Source organism: Anguilla rostrata, chromosome 3 (assembly GCF_018555375.3).
Source record: "Anguilla rostrata isolate EN2019 chromosome 3, ASM1855537v3, whole genome shotgun sequence".
NCBI lineage: Eukaryota > Metazoa > Chordata > Actinopteri > Anguilliformes > Anguillidae > Anguilla > Anguilla rostrata.
The window spans coordinates 54,632,653-54,651,617 of record NC_057935.1 but is presented as its reverse complement, the minus strand read 5'-3'; the positions used below and the strand labels follow the sequence as shown (position 1 = coordinate 54,651,617).

At 41.6% G+C, this 18,965-nt stretch overlaps 1 protein-coding gene across 1 annotated transcript; it reads right to left on the bottom strand.

Annotated features, from left to right (window-relative positions):
• Positions 1–3,001: 3,001 nt before the first annotated feature.
• Positions 3,002–13,061, bottom strand: gpr174 (G protein-coupled receptor 174). The gene is made up of 2 exons (XM_064328334.1): positions 12,670–13,061; positions 3,002–4,926 (listed from the first exon to the last, which is right to left on the bottom strand). The coding sequence occupies exon 2, from the start codon at positions 4,613–4,615 to the stop codon at positions 3,596–3,598; it is 1,020 nt and encodes a 339-aa protein (XP_064184404.1). The 5' UTR covers positions 4,616–4,926; positions 12,670–13,061; the 3' UTR covers positions 3,002–3,595.
• Positions 13,062–18,965: the final 5,904 nt, after the last annotated feature.

Sequence of the window (18,965 nt, the reverse complement as noted above, 5' to 3'; positions counted from 1 at the left end):
CACGTTCAGATTTTCTCTTCGATTTTTAAGTGTCTAATGCCAGAGATAAGTGGGTACGTGGGAGAAAAACTTGCACCGCAGTTGAGTATATACATGTGACTTCTTTAATTTTGTTGTGCAACTTAAGAACCAGTAGGGGGCACCAGAGTACAGTTCTTGAATTGGACTAAGTAAAAAAAAATTTAAAAAAGTATTATAGTTCTCACATACTTCCCCTTACTCAGGAACTCAACCTCATACCCCACGCATCTTCTAAATTATTCCTCGTTCTGTAAGAACAGGAACCATGGGCTCTGTAACTGGGGAATCTGAGAGAGATTCGAGGGGAGGGGTCAGGAGAGTCATTCCTGCATTTTGCCAGCAGGGGTTTGCATTAAAGCAGCTTCTCTGGGTGGCAGGGCACTAACTCCTCCAGATCAGACGGTTTCCTCTGAAGCCCGGCCAGAAACGGCCCGGCTAACAGGCGTCACGCTGGGAGGCTCTGGGTATGACTCCAACTTCACGGCACCGAGGCTGGCAGATCTGTCCAAGCGTCCGGATGTGAACGGGTGGGGGAAGCTCGGAGTGGAACGTATGTCAGGCTTGTCGGAACAAAAGGCTGTGACCCTCTCACGCCCCCCCCACTCTCCCACCCCCCACCCCCCCCGCCCCCCCTATTTCCAGTAGATGATTTTCTAATTAAACAAATGGTGTGGAGCAGAACATGTTCCTTTGCCCTGCAAATATGGGTTTCTGCTGATGTGGTGCTGCTGTGCCAGTAAGGATGAATCTTGTACCTACGCATGCAAACGGGTGCAAAATGGCTGTGGGTGTGAAAAGTGTGTCACCTATTGTCTTATCCCACATCCTCCTCCTTAACCTGGCCTCGCTCAATTTTTGCCCCCACTCCTCAAAATGTATCCCTTATTCATAAAATGAATCTGTTGCTTTTAATTTGGGCTGTTCCCAAATCATTGTTTAATTCTACATCATTTATTTCTCTCTCTCTCTCTTTCTCTCTCTCTCTCGATTTATATCTTCTCTGAAATAGCTAATTTAAAATGTGGCAAAATGAACGGAAATGCATGAGCTGTCTTCACAGTGAATATCTTATGATGACATTTGCTGTTATTTTTGTCCTTTTTACATTCGTCTGTGGTGTGCTACTCTGAATAGCAGACTGAAGAAAATTTACAACAAAACATAAAAAATGCTGTTTAATCAGAGGAAACTAAGTATAAAACAAACATTACTCTGCTAATGTGAACTGTTGGAGTAAAGAGGAGTGGATGAGCGATTTTTACCATAAATGCTTATGACCTTGAAACACCAGGCCGTTGCTTGCTTTCCTTTGACAGGTTTCACATGCTGCAAAATGATTTTATGCTCTTTGAAGAGATGGTGAGGCTGAGTTCACACACGCTTTAATGCAAGCCTGCGAGCACCCACACACACACACACACATATGCACACACGTGTGGTGAAGCACATTTTCATCCCACCTTACTTTCCATTCAGAGGAGCTTGCTCTCTCTCTTTCGCTCTCTCTTTCGTTACAGTTTTTTTCTCTGGGGGTGGGGCGGTTGGGGGGGGTGGGGGGGGGCGGGGGTTTGGGCAGGGGGTCAAAACAAATTGTGGGTCTGCATTATAAATATTAATAAAATCCAAGTAGTGATAAGTAGTGACTAGTGATTAATCCAATGCCACCAGTGCTAGTGTTTAAGGGGATGGTCTTTGATGAGCCCCTTCAGTTAAAATATGTATATTATAATTTGAGGGCAATTCAAATGGGTTTCAGAAGATTTTATGTGTTAATGCAATTTCTGTTGTGGATGATGATGGGTTTCATGAGTTATTGTTTTTAATTATATCTGATTAAAGGGAAATTCCATTGTAAAATAACTTTTGGAATAACCGATTAAGTCTCACTATGTGTCTGGCCAGAGCAATCTCTGTACATAGTCATAGGCAGTGAAAGGTACAAATTTTGGTAGAGGTATACGTCATAATGACATACACCTCTACCCTTCATCAGTTTTGAAGAACTACAATGGGCGGTTCGTTTGAATTTGGAGATGCATAGTCAAAGCAAGCGTTGAACAAACTCATGTCAGAGAGAGATTTGGGGTAGCTGCTGATCAAAATGTAAACAGTGCTAGCTTGCGAGTTAGCTAGTGTAGTGGACTTACTTGCTATTCTGTGCTCTCACTGGCCCTTTTTTGACAGGGATCTAGTATTCTTGAATGACAAGGTTTTCCTAGCTCTAAATAATGTTTTTTGCCGTGCACGGTCCTTGGCACTCTGTCTCATCCTTTTAATCAATTAAGTGGATTCTACTAGTTAATTTCGCACATCTGAGGTTGCATGAAACCTGAAAGCAAAACTAAAGTCAAAACTTAAAATACAGTATCATTCATGACCAAATACATTCACAAAACATTTCTAGTTGTTTTTGTCCGATCTCTCCTTGCTTAGACAGCTTGAAGAACACTTAGATGGCTGTCTAAGACATTCAATGCAGGAAAAACCCTGGACAAGGTGGGGAACACATCTCTGAACTTCTCCTTTGCAGTTCGGAGAAACTTTGCCAACATCAGATGTATCTCCAAACTTCGTCTCCTCTCCCCCATTCTCTCACGCCACCGATATTTTATTAAAAAAACGTGTTCTTGCTGGATTGATTATGAAATAACTTGCTATGAGTCAACTGTATAAATCATAGTTATTCAAATCATAGTTACACTCAACCCATTGCCCCAATGAAGTGGTATTTTCTTTTTATTAGAACTTTAGCAGTAAAATAAACTGAATTGAACACATGAAACTAGATTTTCTTTCTTTAGTGGCTAGCTTGCTAGCGAGTAACATTACTCTCTCTCCCAGTACGCCCAGCCCCTGTATTTGGATTCAGTAGGAGTGAGCTCCATAATGTTTGGGACAAACACATAGTTGCTATTTATTTATTATTATTTGGATCTTTGCTCCACAATTTTAGATTTGTAATCAAACCATTCAGGTGGGGTTAAAGTGCAGGTTCTCAGTCTTTATTAAATGGTATTTCATTGGTTTCACCATGTAGAAAGGACATGCCTTTTTATACATAGTCAGGGCACCATGAATTTCACAGCACCATGAAATGTGCAACTCATATCATTGATAATGGGAGAGACATGGAAGATAACATGGGAGAGAACATAGACAAAAATTTCTTCAATAATTTAGCTGCCTTTCATCCTTCGTTACAAGTGCATTTCTTGTTTGTTTACGCTGTATTTAAATAACCTAATACATCCTGCAAATGTATATATACAACTTTTGACAAGTAGACCTTGTGTTTACATTTCAGCTTCACAGTAATCCGTTCTGGACAGCCATCGCTGTAGTCTTCTGCCCCAGTCTTCTGGGGGTGTGTACAAAGTCTTCCACCCCTACCCCCTCAGTAGAGGGAGCCATCATTCATGTCCCTCAGAATTCTTGAGCCATGGCATAATACAATACCTATCCCATATATCCATTGTGTTCAGACCCCTCCCATAGGTAGTGAGGTCATACCCTCTCCATCAGAACATGGGGGTGTGGTATCATGCCTCTTCAAAACACTAAGAGGTTAAGGGTCCTAAGAGATTGCAGCCTCAGAATCCTTAAACTCTTGTTGTGTTGACTTCTCCTCACGTATCGTGCAGGAGAACTTGCGGTGCAGCTGCAAGCTCTCAGGGAGCTCTTGCCGGGAGAGCCGCCTCTTGAACTCATCCGTGGTGAAGTAGTACATGACAGGGTCCAGGCAGGAGTTGAGGCTGGCCAGACACAGAGTGACAGGATGGCAGCGGAGGATTAAGTCTTGGGAGGCACAGCTGACCGCTTTGATCTTGGCGAGGAAGTCCAGCGGGAAGGTTATGTGATAGGGGGCGAAGCACAAGAGGAAGACCCCGGCGCAGCTCAGCACCATCCTCAGGGCCTTGCGCTTCTCGCGGCTGTCCTGCAGCACGTCGGCCTTCTGCTTCAGGCTGGCCGCCGTCCGCCAGGAGCAGGTGAGGACCAGGGTCAGCGGGATGACAAAGCCCAGCAGCTCGGCCAGGCCGATGAGGGTGACCCCGGCCCAGGTGCTCACCGGCGTCATGGCCAGCTCCGAGAAGCAGATTTTCTTCTCTAGGTTTTCCTCGGACTTGTGCCGCAGCAGGGGGAAGGGCAGGCAGCCGAGGCAGACCACCAGCCAGCCAGCCGCGCACAGCCCGCGGTCCAGGCGCCGCTCGAACGAGGTGTAGCGCAGCGGGTAGACAATCAGCATGCCGCGGCGCACGCTGATGCAGGCCAGGAAGTAGATGCTGGCGTACATGTTCACGTACTTCAGGTAGAAGCAGAACATGCACAGGAAGTGGCCGAATGGCCAGGAGTTGTTCAGGTAGTAATAGATCCGGAGGGGCAGTGAGAGCACCTGCAGCAGGTCGGCCGTGGCCAGGTTGATCATGAAGATGACGGCCTTCTTTGTCTCCTTTACGTATGCGTGGAACACCCAGAGGGCCAGCACGTTGCCGATGAGGCCCGGCAGCAGGATCACTGAGTAGAAGACGGCGTAGATGTAGTGCTGGTACTTCTGCAGGTCTGTGTTGTTTTGACAGGAGTTGTTTAAGTTGTCCATTTTCCACCGCGCCGCCCCGGGTCTTAGAGACGCGTTCCCCTCACTCAGGGGCGCTCTCGGGGGGGGAATCCTGTGACTTTGGGGTGTCCTTTTAAAAGAGCTGTCTCCGAGCAGAACCCTGTGACATGACTCAGAGCGGGAATCCTGTTAGCTTCCAGGGGCCATCTGTTAGCCTCCGCCTTGCCTTCTGTGGGGCTTTGCCATGTGTGTCCAGGCTAACCTTCATGATTTCCAAGGTCGTTTCACATACAGGGAGGCTCAGACTCTGGGAGCAGTGTAAGGACTTGGGTCCTGTATCAGTGCATAGAATCCTGGAAAGCCAGAATAAAAAAAGACTATTAGTGTCAGTCGGACCACAGCAGGAAGGCAAGTCATTGGATCCTACATTATGGTTTTATAATCTCATTTGTCATTCTCCATTCTGGGAGTGCTCTTTAAAGAGCACCAGACACAGTGCACAAAACATCCTCTTTTGGACACAAATGCAAAACCAAAAAATGCTAATGCTTTGAATGTTACATAGAGTTTTGACATTTTTTCCCTGGTTTAAATGTCAAAATGTCATTTTTTATCTCCAGAGTAAAAACTCTAATTTGCATTAATATGCTTTCAACTGTATACAGTATTTTGAGTGTTGTATACTGTAAGTATATTGTACACGTGTATTTATTAATGGATCAGATTGATCGAGTCTTCCAATCATTCATTCATTTAATTGATTGATTTATTGATTAGAACTGCCATGCCATGAGTAGGTTTGTCAACCCTACCCAACTTGAAACATGATGGGGCATTAATCTTTCAGCTCAGAACAAAGGTTAGAAACAAGGAAAAATGTGTTACCAAGGACATATTATAAAGTGCTATTTACATAAACTGCATAAAACATATGGACCAAATCACTGTGATGTCACCCATTGACTTTCCATGGGCTTGGTGAAAAGCCTTGTGAAACCACGGAAGTGTAGATTTCAGGTCTCACTATGTACAAATTGGTGTCAGAGACGCAATAGGGGAAAGGGGGGACACATGTGTACATAAAGATCAGCTGATTCTGGGTCATCCGCTAAACTGGTGAGGTCCAGTAACTCAGCAGTGATGCAAACTGTCCCTAATTCACCCACAAAATATTAAAATCTTGTCCAAATAACATAACTTAACAAATTGGCAAATGGGGAGACATTAGCAGAAGAAAAAACACTTGAGTGCAACTACATTATCTAGTGGGAAAAAAATTATCAACTTCTTATTTTGACCATATTATTACTATTGACTCACAGGAACTAAGCCTATGCTGGACCCATAGAGACCAACGGCACAATCTGCTTTTGGTTTGCAAAAATATATTTTTTTATGAGTGTTGTTTTCACTGTCGGTCTCAAATGTATTGTCTGATAAAGGAAATTCATGTGAGAAAGTGAGAGATGTAACTGTTTTGTTCACTGCAGGTGTGGTTGGTGTTTTTTTTTTTTTTTCCTGAAGGTTGCAGCTGTTACACCTCAGTAATGCTGCAGGGCTTCATAAGAATAATGCTTTACTACCGGAGAGGAAGAACGTTTGTTTCTGTAGAAATGGCCTTTGTTTTTGCTGTTGGAAATAGTTGTCATGTCAGGTTGTCACGCAGGTATTCTGGCAGCCTTTGCCCTACCTGATACCTTCTCCTTTTCTGACCTCAGACCTCCTTGTTGAAACAACAATTGCCTCACACTCACACGAACACCCACTTTTCACACGCGCCCACAGACACACGCCCGTGTGCGCGCACACACAGTCCTGTTGTGTGTGGGTAACTTTTCACACCCTGCTTCGGCTGCCATCTCATCTCAGCCATGCGGAGTTAGTTTGTGACCGATGCAGTCTTTTGTAACACCTTGAGAGTCTGAGCCTTTTTTTTTGGCATAAACAAAGCAAGTAGACAGTGAGAATTGAAACGACTGCTTCAAAAACCCGAGCTTGTGCAAAATCTGTATACTGATGTGAATGCTTGCTTATCACTTGTGATATTTTAGATAAATGTTATAGTCATATACAGTACTGAAGTAGGGGTGGATTTCATTTCTATGGATGAGCAATGATGGCATTTTAAGAAAATATTCAGGAGTAGCAGGACCATAACATGACATGGCGTGACATGATTAAAGCATGACTTCAGACGGCAAGCTGTTGCTCAGCAGGCAGTCTGATGCTGGGGCCGCATTCGAAAGCAGGGCACCCCTAAAATGTCTACCTTTTGTCCTTTACCCAACGCCATGCACCACTAATCTTACAAGCTGGCATGTGGGAGCATGTCTAAATTGATGCCATCATATCAGGGATCTGTTTAAGGCATGTCAATATTTAATATATAATATATCATATATTTTGTTAATATCTTTATCACAGCGTTACTAATTTGCAAACCAAAAAAGGGATATTTTAAGTCTAAAATATATAATCTATGCAATGTAAAAAAAAATTATCCTTGGAGGGAATTTTAAAAAGTTTTTTGCAAGGGACTTCCCCATGGACTGCTGAGGTCATCAGACCCCTGTTTAAAACAAACATTATTAAAGCTGGAGGCATTTCGTTTTTAGTGCATTAAAGGTAGATTAGTCTGCATTTTTGTTATATATTTGTCATCCATTTATTTATTCATTTACTACTTTATCAATTCTTTCCATTCTTTAAAAATTTTTTTGTTGTGCTTATTTAACAGGCCAGATAAACAGTACACAGCTACAATGATTACATACCAAATTATTATAAAAGCAGCATTAACCTCATATAGACAGCACACAAATTGGGAATGCCAAATATGTAATATAACCACTTTTATAGGTACAACAGTTTGGACTGTCAAAATAGATTATCGGGTCAACGTCAAATAAGTTATATAATAAGTTATGGTTATATATCAAATAATACTTATATATGCATCATAGTGGAGTTATTCTTCATTTTACAATCAATTCCTTTCTTCTTCTGTCAGTATTCTTAGTATAGCTCACTAAAATTGGTCACTCAGGTGATCTGAACAATACCGTATCATTTTTACAGTTTGTAGTTTTCACTGTGTTATGAACTAATGACCAGTGATTCATGTAAACTTAGTATGAATTTTTGAAAAGCACAATCTGACAGTTATTAGCTATTTTGTTATCAGTGTGACCAAGGGCAGATGTGACTAGTTTACCAGAAACGCAGGTCGGGGTGAATCGTGCACAGGAAGTGTGCGCAGCGGTGAACACACCATTTATTAAAATAAAGCATGGCAGTTAGTCAGGGCTGAGAGCTTTCAGAAATAGATCTCTGTCAAATCAGAACCATGTGAATGTGCAGTGTCTGTTGATTTATTACGTTTTATTATTCCTCTCCTGTTCAGACCCAAGAGAAAACATGTCTTGTTATGATGAAAATGCTATGTTAAATGAAGAGGGAATGTTTGCCCCATGTGCCTTCAAAGATACTGCTTTGTGGCGTCACTCTACCCATGCTAGCTCTAGAAGAACAATGTTCCCTTCAATTAATTTCTCTCAGGTAGCAAGTGCATGCGCTTTCTGTCATCCCTCTATATTTGCTGTTTGTGACTGAAGAATTGAGTACCGAAGCATATCACTGTTTCCCCTACAGCACTGTCACATGGGGCCTGACTGCAGCTCTGATTGGCTGCTCACCATTGGCCATGTGCCTTTGCAAATTTTTATGTATTTTTCCAGGAAATAAGTTTTTGCATTGCATCGCTGATTTCCCTGCACCGCGTCCATCTGATCTGCTCTAAATAACACTAACTGAGGGTGTTGAATCTGTAGGGGCTTGGATATGCCATCTAAAGGATGTAGTCTCATGATGAGCCCAATGGTTTTACCATTAGCATAAGAATTTTCAGCATTCTTTATTTCAGCTGTCCAGTTCAGTGACTGGGCAGTTTTAAGTAATGCTGGGTTTCAACATAGGCCCTGCTTTGACAGTTCCTTCTTGTTTTTACAGTAGTAGTTTGCACTGTAAATGGGGTAACTGCATGTGGTAGAGCCTTCTGCTGCTGCAAAGCTGGTCCTTTTGCAATATCACTGTGCCTGGCTTGTGCAAGAGTGGCCCTACATGGCCTCATGAACCCTCAGTGGGTGGGCCCACAATTGCCTGCCTATCACTGCAAAAAGGTCTACACACAACTGCTAAAAAGTATGATTGGTTACCAGTAATTCATACTCTCATTGACTCTTGACTCCCTTCCATCACCCGCCGTTCCTGATGAAAGAACTTTTGTTTTTTAGCATCTAGAAATTTACCACAGCCTGTAAATGATTGCATGGAATATGAAAATGCATGAACACTTCCTGTGTGTAATGTACACAAGCAGCAGGAATAGAACCTCAGAGTTGTGTTTCCTCATCTTCGTCTAGACTGACGCCAAAGAAGAAATGCACAATGAAGCCCCAATATCAATTCATAGGTTGTTGGCTCACTACCATTTTGGATTAAACTGGCTGCTTTTTGCCCAGGCTTGCTTGCAGATCCTGGAATATGTCCTACTGTACCACTCACTATTGCCTGTGACTTGTGAAACATCAGCAAGCTGAGCTGTCTTGGACACTGAAGCTCCCACAAAAAGAAACCCAACAATCACCCCTCTTTGAAAGTAAATGAGCTCTCCTATTGCAGCCATTTTAGCTACATATAAAGACAGCCAGGCCTGTTTTCCAACATGGCTATTATGAATGCTGGGATGTCATTTGTTTAATTAATGACAGTGCCGTCGCTGCATTTTCATTTTTTATTCTCCATCTTCACGTTATCTGAGGTAATGTTTTCCTTGTAAGTTCAGAAAAGATGATATATAGAAGGATGATGGTATCTGAAAGACACAGTAACAAAATATTTTTAGATCCTGAGCATAAATTAAGATTTGTGTAGAGTTCTGTAGAGCTCGGGACAAAAACACAAGAAGTGTGAAACGTTTTCATATCTTGGTCAATTTGATGATAGGGAGAGTAACACCATAGCACACATCGCAGCTTTGCCCGCTTGTATTGCAATAGGCAATAGACATGTAAGGCAGGGCTATGCTTTAGTGACCACAGTACAGAGCTGGGAAGTGAGAAACTAAAACAGCCAATGACCTGAATGAATCCTGAACGAGTCAATGGGGACCGTGGCTGTGAGTCCAGCAGCCCCATGGTATAATTAGCCGTAGCATCGCACAAGCAGAGAGGGTCGATCAACAGTGTTGCACTGGCCTCTGGTGTAATAGAAGCATGGCTCAGCTGGCAGAGTGCAGAGAGAAAAGAGGCAGTTTGGAGGACATGCGTGCATTTTAAGGATGTTGCAGCAATGGAGCGTGCAATTAAACAGATTTCTTTAAGATAATCACACTTGGACCATCAAAAAAGCAAAAGAAAATAGATAGAATCATGTGTCTGAATGGAAAATCAGACTAAAGCCTAAATTATTGCTTTTCGCACCTTTTGGTCTTTCACTTTGTATCAGATAATTCTGAGTGTGAGTACATTTCTGAACTTCCTAAATGTGGTTATTTTTTGTCTTAAGTGCCACCCAGTTACTTTTGACTCATTGCCTAGTTACTGTCCTTCACCTTGCAGCTGCTTTATGGACTGACAGTTCCAATGGGCATTAGCTACTTAGCCACAGTACCTATTACTGGAGGTTTACAGTAGCTGATGGCCCAGACAATAATCTGGCGTCTTCCTCATTACCATGTCACAGACTGTTACTTGTTTGAGAAATGCTGCCTTGGAATACAACTCACAGAGGTGGCTTGTTCCATATTTTCCATATTCAGTTGTGAATTATACATTTATTATTATCATTTTTTGATAATTTCTTTTTTTTTTACTTTCTAACTGGCTTTGCCAGATGTTTTTTAAAAGCCACTGAATTTGGTTCATGGTTTAAATACTGACCTTATACAGTATATATATATATATATATATATATAGAGAGAGAGAGAGAGAGAGAGAGAGAGAGAATTCTTAGCAGACCCTTTTATCCAGAGTATATGAACGTATATATTTTTTTGCATATGTAGACCTTTGCGTTGTTAGGGCTGATCAATTTAATTTCCTGTCTTTCGAGGCTTTCGGCAAATGCAAACATTTCACTTAAAACACAGTTTTTTTTTATTAATTGCTTTTATTTTGTTCGTCTGAGATAAATAATTCACACTGAAAAATGTATTTTATACAGTGCTGGGGTTAGCTCACCAAGGATGGGTTGATAGTGTTGACTTAACTGATTGTGCAGGTCAAATACTCAAAATACAGTCCTGTGAAACTGCATTGGATGTGCATATTCTTCACAAGTTTTTAAAAAGGAAAACACATAAATAGGAAGCGAAAAGATGACACTGAGACAGCTTGTGCAAAAGTGTCAGCAGTCAACAAGCTTTTCCTGAATATTTCAGTTAAATCACCAATAGCATGAGCAAAAGTACAGAAGAGAATCTTATCCATTTTGATTTGTCTGGTGTGCATACTTACATCACCAACATCCCTGTGATGCTGTGTGGAGGTCCAACAGCTATCACAGTTCTCTGCTGGTCACATGTTTACAGAGCAGACACCATGTAAACAGGTCCTATGAAATGCACCCCATTCTCTGTGACAGGCCAGTATGTGTAAACATCCAGAATCTGTGACTCATGGGATGCCTCACCCCACCTGGGGCACTCCCCACCCCCACCTCACCCCACCCTCATGCCCACCAGGGGACTTCCTTATTCTTACATGCTCTGATTATCTCAGTAATCTCTATTTGACTATCCCCCAGCAAGACAATGATAATGTTAGTCTGATAATGAATGATGCCTTCGGGGATTATGGGATAGCGTCCCAATTCCTAGCCTCCTCTCTTCCCTTGGAGAAGACAGAGGGAGGAGAGATGAAGATGAAGGGCCGATGTGGAGAAAGTTGGCCCGGAACACCATCTAATGAGCCTATGCTCTGTTTGTTTGTCCCTTTCAGTGGAGGGTCACAAAGAAGCATTTGAAATTCCAAAATATTTGGAAAGGTTCGAGACCCTCTGGCCTTAGTTCTCAAGATTTTTCAAGTGACTTTTTTGGCCTCACAGTCATTCCCCCCTCACCCTGCTTACTTTCACAGAACTTCTCACTCAAGTGAACACTGCACTGGTGCTTTCTGGGAAAACCCTCCAGTTAACTGTTTCTTATCAGGGCGAGATTTCACCCAGCACTCAAACTGGTGAATAACGTTTGATTCGTTCTGTGCTTAATCTTTCTAACTTTGTTTCTTCATTGGTTTGTAACATGAAATTATGATGCTCAGTTTAGCTTGCTCTGGAGTTTTGTTCTCATCTCTGTTCTGTCATGTGAGAGCCGTTTAAATTAAGGCGCAGATGGCCGATGGAAAAGATGAGTCCACTGAGTCATCCCACAATGCCCTGCCCTAAGTTCAGACAGAAAAAAAGTAATGTTTCATTTTAAATTTTGGTAAAGAAACAGAAAACAAGTAAATTTTTTTTTCTGGTTTTGCATGTTTGTTTGTTTATTCTTTCCGGGAGCTGTACCTGACACTACAGGAGAACTTACCAGAGAAGCCAGATATATGTTAGCGCACACAACACCCTCCATGGTTTAAGAAAAACTTTCAGATTTGTCCCACCTCTATACCAGTATTCTGTGCCCTGCTGTAATCTGCTATTAAACCGGGAGCCTGCCGTGAAGCTCAGTGTCCTGGAAAAGGCTGATGGGGGCATGTCTGGAGCCACATGTGAGGGCCACACGTTTCAGGAAGAGCCATTCCCCATCCACGTGTGGCCCCTCCTGTATGCCACCCTGGTTCACAACCCCACAGGCCCCCAATACCCCCAATACGCCCCTTCCCGCTGGCTCCCCACTCCACAGCAGAACCCAAATATTTCACATTCTTCAGTTTGTCGGTGGAAAATCAGAAGACCGCACAGGAGGCATGACTGCACAAGAAAACTATTTTAACCGTCTCCCCTGATCACACCAGCTTCCTACATGCACATACATGTGCGCGTACACAAACACACACACACAGAGGGCAAGAACATGTAGCAGTTTAAGGTAGTTCTCTTACCTTCAGGCTGGGTCGTAGCTGTGTGTTCCGGCTGTTTGGATCTCGAGGGAAACCCGCGATGAATACTGACATCAGATCATCCAGCACACATGGTCTTCCAGTCAGGAGTGAGTGTGTACAGTTAGTGTGGGTCTCTCTCTCTCTCTCTTTCTCACTCTCTCTCTCTCTCTCTCTCTCTCTCTCTCCTCTCCTCTCTGTCTCCTCTCTCTCTCTTTCTCACTCTCTCGCTATCTCTCTTTCTTCACTCTTTCTCGATCTTGCTATTTCTCTCATACTCATTTAATTTAGGTGCGACCTCTCATTCGATCTGCCGTGTTTTATCTCTCACTCCTGCTTGCTATCACTTTCACCCTGTCTCGAACATAGACGTTTATCATCTCATACCACTTACTTCCTGTACTTCTCTGGGGATGTGGGCAGACACATGTGACACTGTTTCAGACTTTAATATTTCAGTTCTGTTATTTGAAAACAATGTTCTGTTGCAGATGATGCACACTGAAACAGTTCTTTCTTTCTCTCACTCAAAAAAATTCAGAATACTTTATTGGCATGGCATATTTTGAAATACATTTTTCCAAAGCATAATAATAACAACAATGTAGAAACAACAATAATAAATATAGATTAAAATATACAATAAACATAAAATGTATACTAGTACTAGTAGTAATGACAATAGTTGTACTACTAGTAATTATATATATATATATATATATATATATATATATATATATATATATATATATAATATGTTATATATATATTATATATTTATATATATATATATATATATATATATATAGTGGTGTAATGGTTCACAAAATTCATGATTCAATTCAATGCAATATTGTATTTTGAGGATTTGACATGTTCTTGATACAATGAAAATAAAAAGGATGCCTGAAAATGTGCATTACATTTACAATTTCAATTAAATTAAGCATTTAACATAAAAGTATATTTATAGTATTTCAATGAAACAACTGAATTACATCTGACTCATTTAAAGTGGTTTCTCAGCAGCATATATGAACCCAAAACAAAAGCAGTGCCTTAGAATGAAACAAAGTTGATCTTTTGTCTGACTGTACAAAGCAGCAATTGCAGTCTTGTTGAAACGTGGACAAGAAACATACAATGTGGCTCAGCATTTTCTTAAATCCTGCATTCTCCACTACCAAGTATGGTCTTATATCCGCGGCTTATAAGGTCCCAAATGCCACTGTTAATTATTTTGCCCAGTTTTAATTAGCCAGAAAAGATTACCTAAATGCAGCAGGGAGACTTTACTCTGTGTGTGTTGCTTTGTGATTTTGTCTAATTTGACCAATGCATGCAGAGAGTTGGTTCAGTTGGTATGAAGCTGTTCTGAGGCTGCATGGTGTTAGTGGAGGTTAGTGAACTTTGCCTCAGGACCAGCTGAGTGAGGGGGCTCTTCACTGGGCTCAGCTTTCAGCATTGCTGGGCCTTGTAAAGGTATGAGTGAGGGTCATTGTATTAGATGTCTCCCAAATTTTACTGCCCTTTTGTTTGATGAGTACTGGATATTTGCCTAATTCTGCATTCATGCATTGTTGTTTTGTGTGTGTGTGTGTGTGTTGGGGAGAGAATGGTTATTAAGCAGATATTTGTTGTTCTAACAGATAAAATAGAACGATTGAAGGTCAGACAGGTCACGTTGAGTGCTTGTATGTTTATTCAGTTTTATTCCTTGCAAAAAATGTGAAAAGCTTTTGTCCTTTCCTTGTTCAGAACCAATCGTTTTCTTTACTGACATGGAATTAGATGCTTCATGTTGATCCATAACCATTTAGTGTGAATATAACTTTTTTATGAAGCATGGGAACTGACAAAAACCGCTCGTTTGTGGCTGAGAACGAAAGTGAAGAGCGAGAACATTCATTAGCTGTACCACAGCATGTGCAACGTATTTACTGAAAACATCTCTGTGTGGCATCCATATTCATATAAGAATACTATTTGGGTCTTCACAGAACAACATCCACCAGAAGCTGTGGTTTGTTCTACCCACCTTTTTTTGTAACAGCCTTCAGTGTCTGTTCTCCTTGAGCCTTAATTTTTCCTGAAGATTTGAAAATTATGGGCAGGGGATTTCTCCTTTCTGATGGGTATTTTTAAGGTTGTGAAAGTCCCTTTGAGCATGTCCTCAAGTTACAGCAGTTTGTGCTGCATCACCAGCCATACATGAGAGAGAACTTCTGTATTTGGTTGCTTTGATAAACTAACTTCAATGAGGTGGTACCACATACAAGTAACTCTATCCCCTATGTGTGAAATATGTCTTTGTTCCAAAAATGATGGAGCGCATCCGAAAAACACAATCCCAACTGTGAAGCAGCATCATGTTGAGGGTGTGTTTTGCTGGAAAAGAGACTGGTGCTCTTCAGAAAATTGATGGCATTGTGAGGAAGGAGCATTATCTAGAAATACAGAAGCAACACCTCAAAACATCAGCTAGAAAGTTCAAACTTGGTCGCAACTGGGTCTTCCAGCAGGACAATGATTCTAAGCATACCTCGAAAGTTGTAACAAAATGGCTTAAAGACGACAAAGTGAAAGTATTGAAGTGGCCATCACAAAGCCTTGACCTGCATCCCAAAGAAAATTTGTGTAATGAACTGAAAATGTGTGTCCGAGCAAGGAGGTGCACAAACCTGACTGAGTTACACCAGTTCTGTCAGGAGGAATAGGCAAAAATTACGGCAAAGTATTGTAAGAAGCTTGGGGAAGGCTACAATTAAAAGGCAATGTCACCAATTACTAACAAAGTGTATGTAAACTTTTGACCCACTGAAAGTCTGAAATAGTTAATAAAAGCTGAAATAAATCTGTCTCTTAGCTATTATTTTGAAATGACCTCTTTTTTCATCTTTCCTTGTACAGCACTTTGGTCAACTTCTGTTGTTTTTAAATGTGCTTTATAAATAAACTGACTTGACTTGACTTATGAGAATAAAGTAGATACCCTAATTGACTTAACACAGGAAATGTATGGTAACATGAAATGTGTGGAGTTGTGAAAAATGAGTTTGAATGGCTTTAGCCTAAGTGTACAGCCTCAACTGTATGTATTTTTCTAAAACATTATGGAGCTCACTATATAGTATAGCTCCATTATGTTTGGGACAAATACATATTTTTCTTGATTTGGTTGTTTATACCACAGTTCTACCCTTAAGCCTCATAACATCATGCTCATTCCCTTGGACTAGGCACAACACTAGGAAATACCTTCATTTGTATAAAAATGCACTTTAATAAAAGTTGAAAATGTGCACTTTAACTGCATCTGCAATGTTTGATTACAAATCTACAATTCTGGAGCATAGAGCCAAATCAAGAAACATTATGGAGCTCACTGTCAGACCTCCAGCTCTTGTATTTCTAAATGATACACTGTACTTAAGAAACTGTTATTATTTATCACTTCAGCCTATTAAACAGCAGCTGTGCAAATGGGAAGATTTCCACAGTTCATAGTGACGGGCTTGCTGTGCAAAGTGTTATCCCATAAATGACCACTAGATGGCAAAGTGGTTCCTCACAACGGAGCAAATCTCTGACACCCGTTTTGTTTTTGGCGCGCATTTTTCTTCATGTATGATTGAAATGCAAATTTTATGAAAAATACAAAGGAGTAAACCATTGACAATAACGATTATTGTGTCAGTTACTTTTACAAAGTGCTACTTTAGCAAATTGGACATATTTTGGACAAATTTTGTTTCTGTGTGCTGAAGGAACTCCTTTGCTGCTGGAACAGCCTTTACTCTTCTGGGAAGGCTTTCCAGTAGATTTTGAAACATGACTACAAGGATTCAGTTTTATTCAGCCACAAGACCATTAGTGAGGTTGGGCACTGATGCTGGGCGTAAGGCCTGGCTCACAGTCAGCATTCCAATTCATCCCAAAGGTATTTGGTGGGTTAGAGGTCAGGGCTCTGCACAGGTCAGTCAAGTTCTTCCCCACCAAACTCAGCAAACCATTTCTTTATGGACCTTGCTTTGTGCACGGGGGCATGGCTGTTACAGGGCAAAAATTTGATGAACTGACTTTTTGGAAAGGAGGCATGCAATGACAGTGCCACGATGAAAATCACTGAGCTCTTCAGTATGACCCATTCTACAGCCAATGTTTGTCAATGGAGATTGCATGGCTCTATGCTTGATTTTATGCACCTGTTAGCAATAGTTGTGACTGAAATAGCCCAAACCACTAATAACATGGGGTGTCCACATACTTTTGGAAATGTAGTGTATATTGTAAGATGAGTCAGCAGCATCTGAAATAATAATCAAGAAATATTGCAATATGCTCATCTGAAATAAGTGGTTTACTGTGCAATTTGTATACTACTTGCTCAATTTCCGCTACTGCTGTTTAATAGGCTGAAGCAATCTTAAGTGCAGTGTAATGCTATCTTGTGAGTATGCAGTAGCTTTATATGTGTCTGCCTCACAACTAATTACTTGCTATTTTGAGTATCATCGAAAACTGAAACTCATTTAAAGTGGGTTTTGCAGCTGCACCCCGCGGTAGAAGTCTCATTGGAAACAGCTGCAGGTGGAAAACTTATTCAGACGTTAACTGCAGGGTTCCAAGTGTACTGTACAGTCTCCTTGTAATCATAAGGAGTGATGATGAGAAGGATAAAGAATGTAGTTGACTCTACAACTCAACACGATGACAGATATGGCTTGGTATGCACAGTAGGCCTTTATCACAACTATCATCACAACTACATTTTAAACTGGCCAATGTTAGAACAGACAGAACAACAATAGAGATGCAAACAACCAGAACGAGTCATCTCCATCTTACACTATTTTAATCATTTGAGGAAGGTCTACTGTGATGTCCCCAAGGGTGCTGTGGTGGAAACCATCGTAAATCCTCTCTTCACTGTAACGCGTGGCATAACTAGCACACGTGAACCAGAGCAGATCATGCTAGGCTACACGATGATGAAACTGAGCCCCAGCAAAATGGCGTCTCAGCTCAGGGTGAGCCTTCCTGTGAAGATATATCTGCTGGAATGCAACTAAACGCTCCACTGTTGACGGCTCTTATCTGTCTGCTGTAATGTCCATTTGCGTCAGTGACAGATTACATTCGTTTTTCAGTAGTGGTTTCGAAGCCATCTTAGCTAGCCGCTGAGGCAGTTGGCCGTTTAGTCCTGAGAGAGTAGTTGTGAAACCGCGGTTTGGTACTGTGTGTCAGAGCATCAGCACTTACACGTCATTGCAGGACATTTGTATTTAAACAGAAGCCATGTTTCAAGCAACCTCCATGCATGTTTGTTTGATTATGTGTGATTGTGTGTGATTGTGTGTGTGTGTGTGTGTGAGAGAGAGAGAGAGAGAGAGAGAGATATGCTCCAACAGTATCTGATTTGGCAGTGTTTGTTTCTGCTACTATTGAACAGGCTAGCGGCAATCCTCATGAATTTATTATTTTGCTGCTTTTTAAATGATAGTTATCCCTTTTTATTGCTGCCATTCATTTTTTATTTCTGTAATTTTATATGACTTTCTTTTTCATAACATATGAGCTTGTGAAAGAATATATTAAAAATGTAAGATTTAAGTTCCAAAATATATTCTTCATGCGGGCGTGAATAAATAGTCTAGTCGAAGTATTGATTTGGATCTGAAGTGAATACAACAAATAAGGGGAATTACAGGGAACGCTCTCCCCCACTGAGGGGTTGTGTAAAATAAGCTGTTGACTGCGAGCAGGCACATAATACTAAGTGACAGGATGGCGGTTAAACCGTCATCAGCCTCGAGGCTTGGCGCAGGGGTTTTAAGCAGCTGCTGATGCCAGTGTGCGTATCTGAGAAAACGCAGCAGGCTTTCCACCCTCTAGAGGAACAGCTGCCTCGTGTCCCCATACTTATGGGAAAATACGACTTTCGCTTCCTACTCAGCGCAGCGACTTTGTCCCCCCCTTACTGTGCCGAACAGTGCAGGAGAAGTCTTTGACTCCTGACAGTCCGCGCGTGCACAGTAAGGACGAGTCTGTGCTCCGGGTGAGACCGTTGGAGTCAGACAGCCGCAGGGGCAAAGACTGGTGAAAATAGAGTCTATATTTCAGCCTGTCAGGTTCCCAGCATCCCCTCTGAGTCTCGTTAAACTCATAAACCTGATCCTGCTGCTGCTGTTGGTTCAGAGAGATGACTGATGACAGCAAGGATCTAGCTGTACACAGAGAGAGAGAGAGAGAGAGAGAGAGAGAGAGAGAGAGAGAGAAACAGTCTTGCCACTCATCAC

Excerpts from the sequence above, each read along its gene's own strand:
- gpr174 (XM_064328334.1), bottom strand. The coding sequence starts at position 4,615 with ATGGACAACTTAAACAACTCCTGTCAAAACAACACAGACCTGCAGAAG.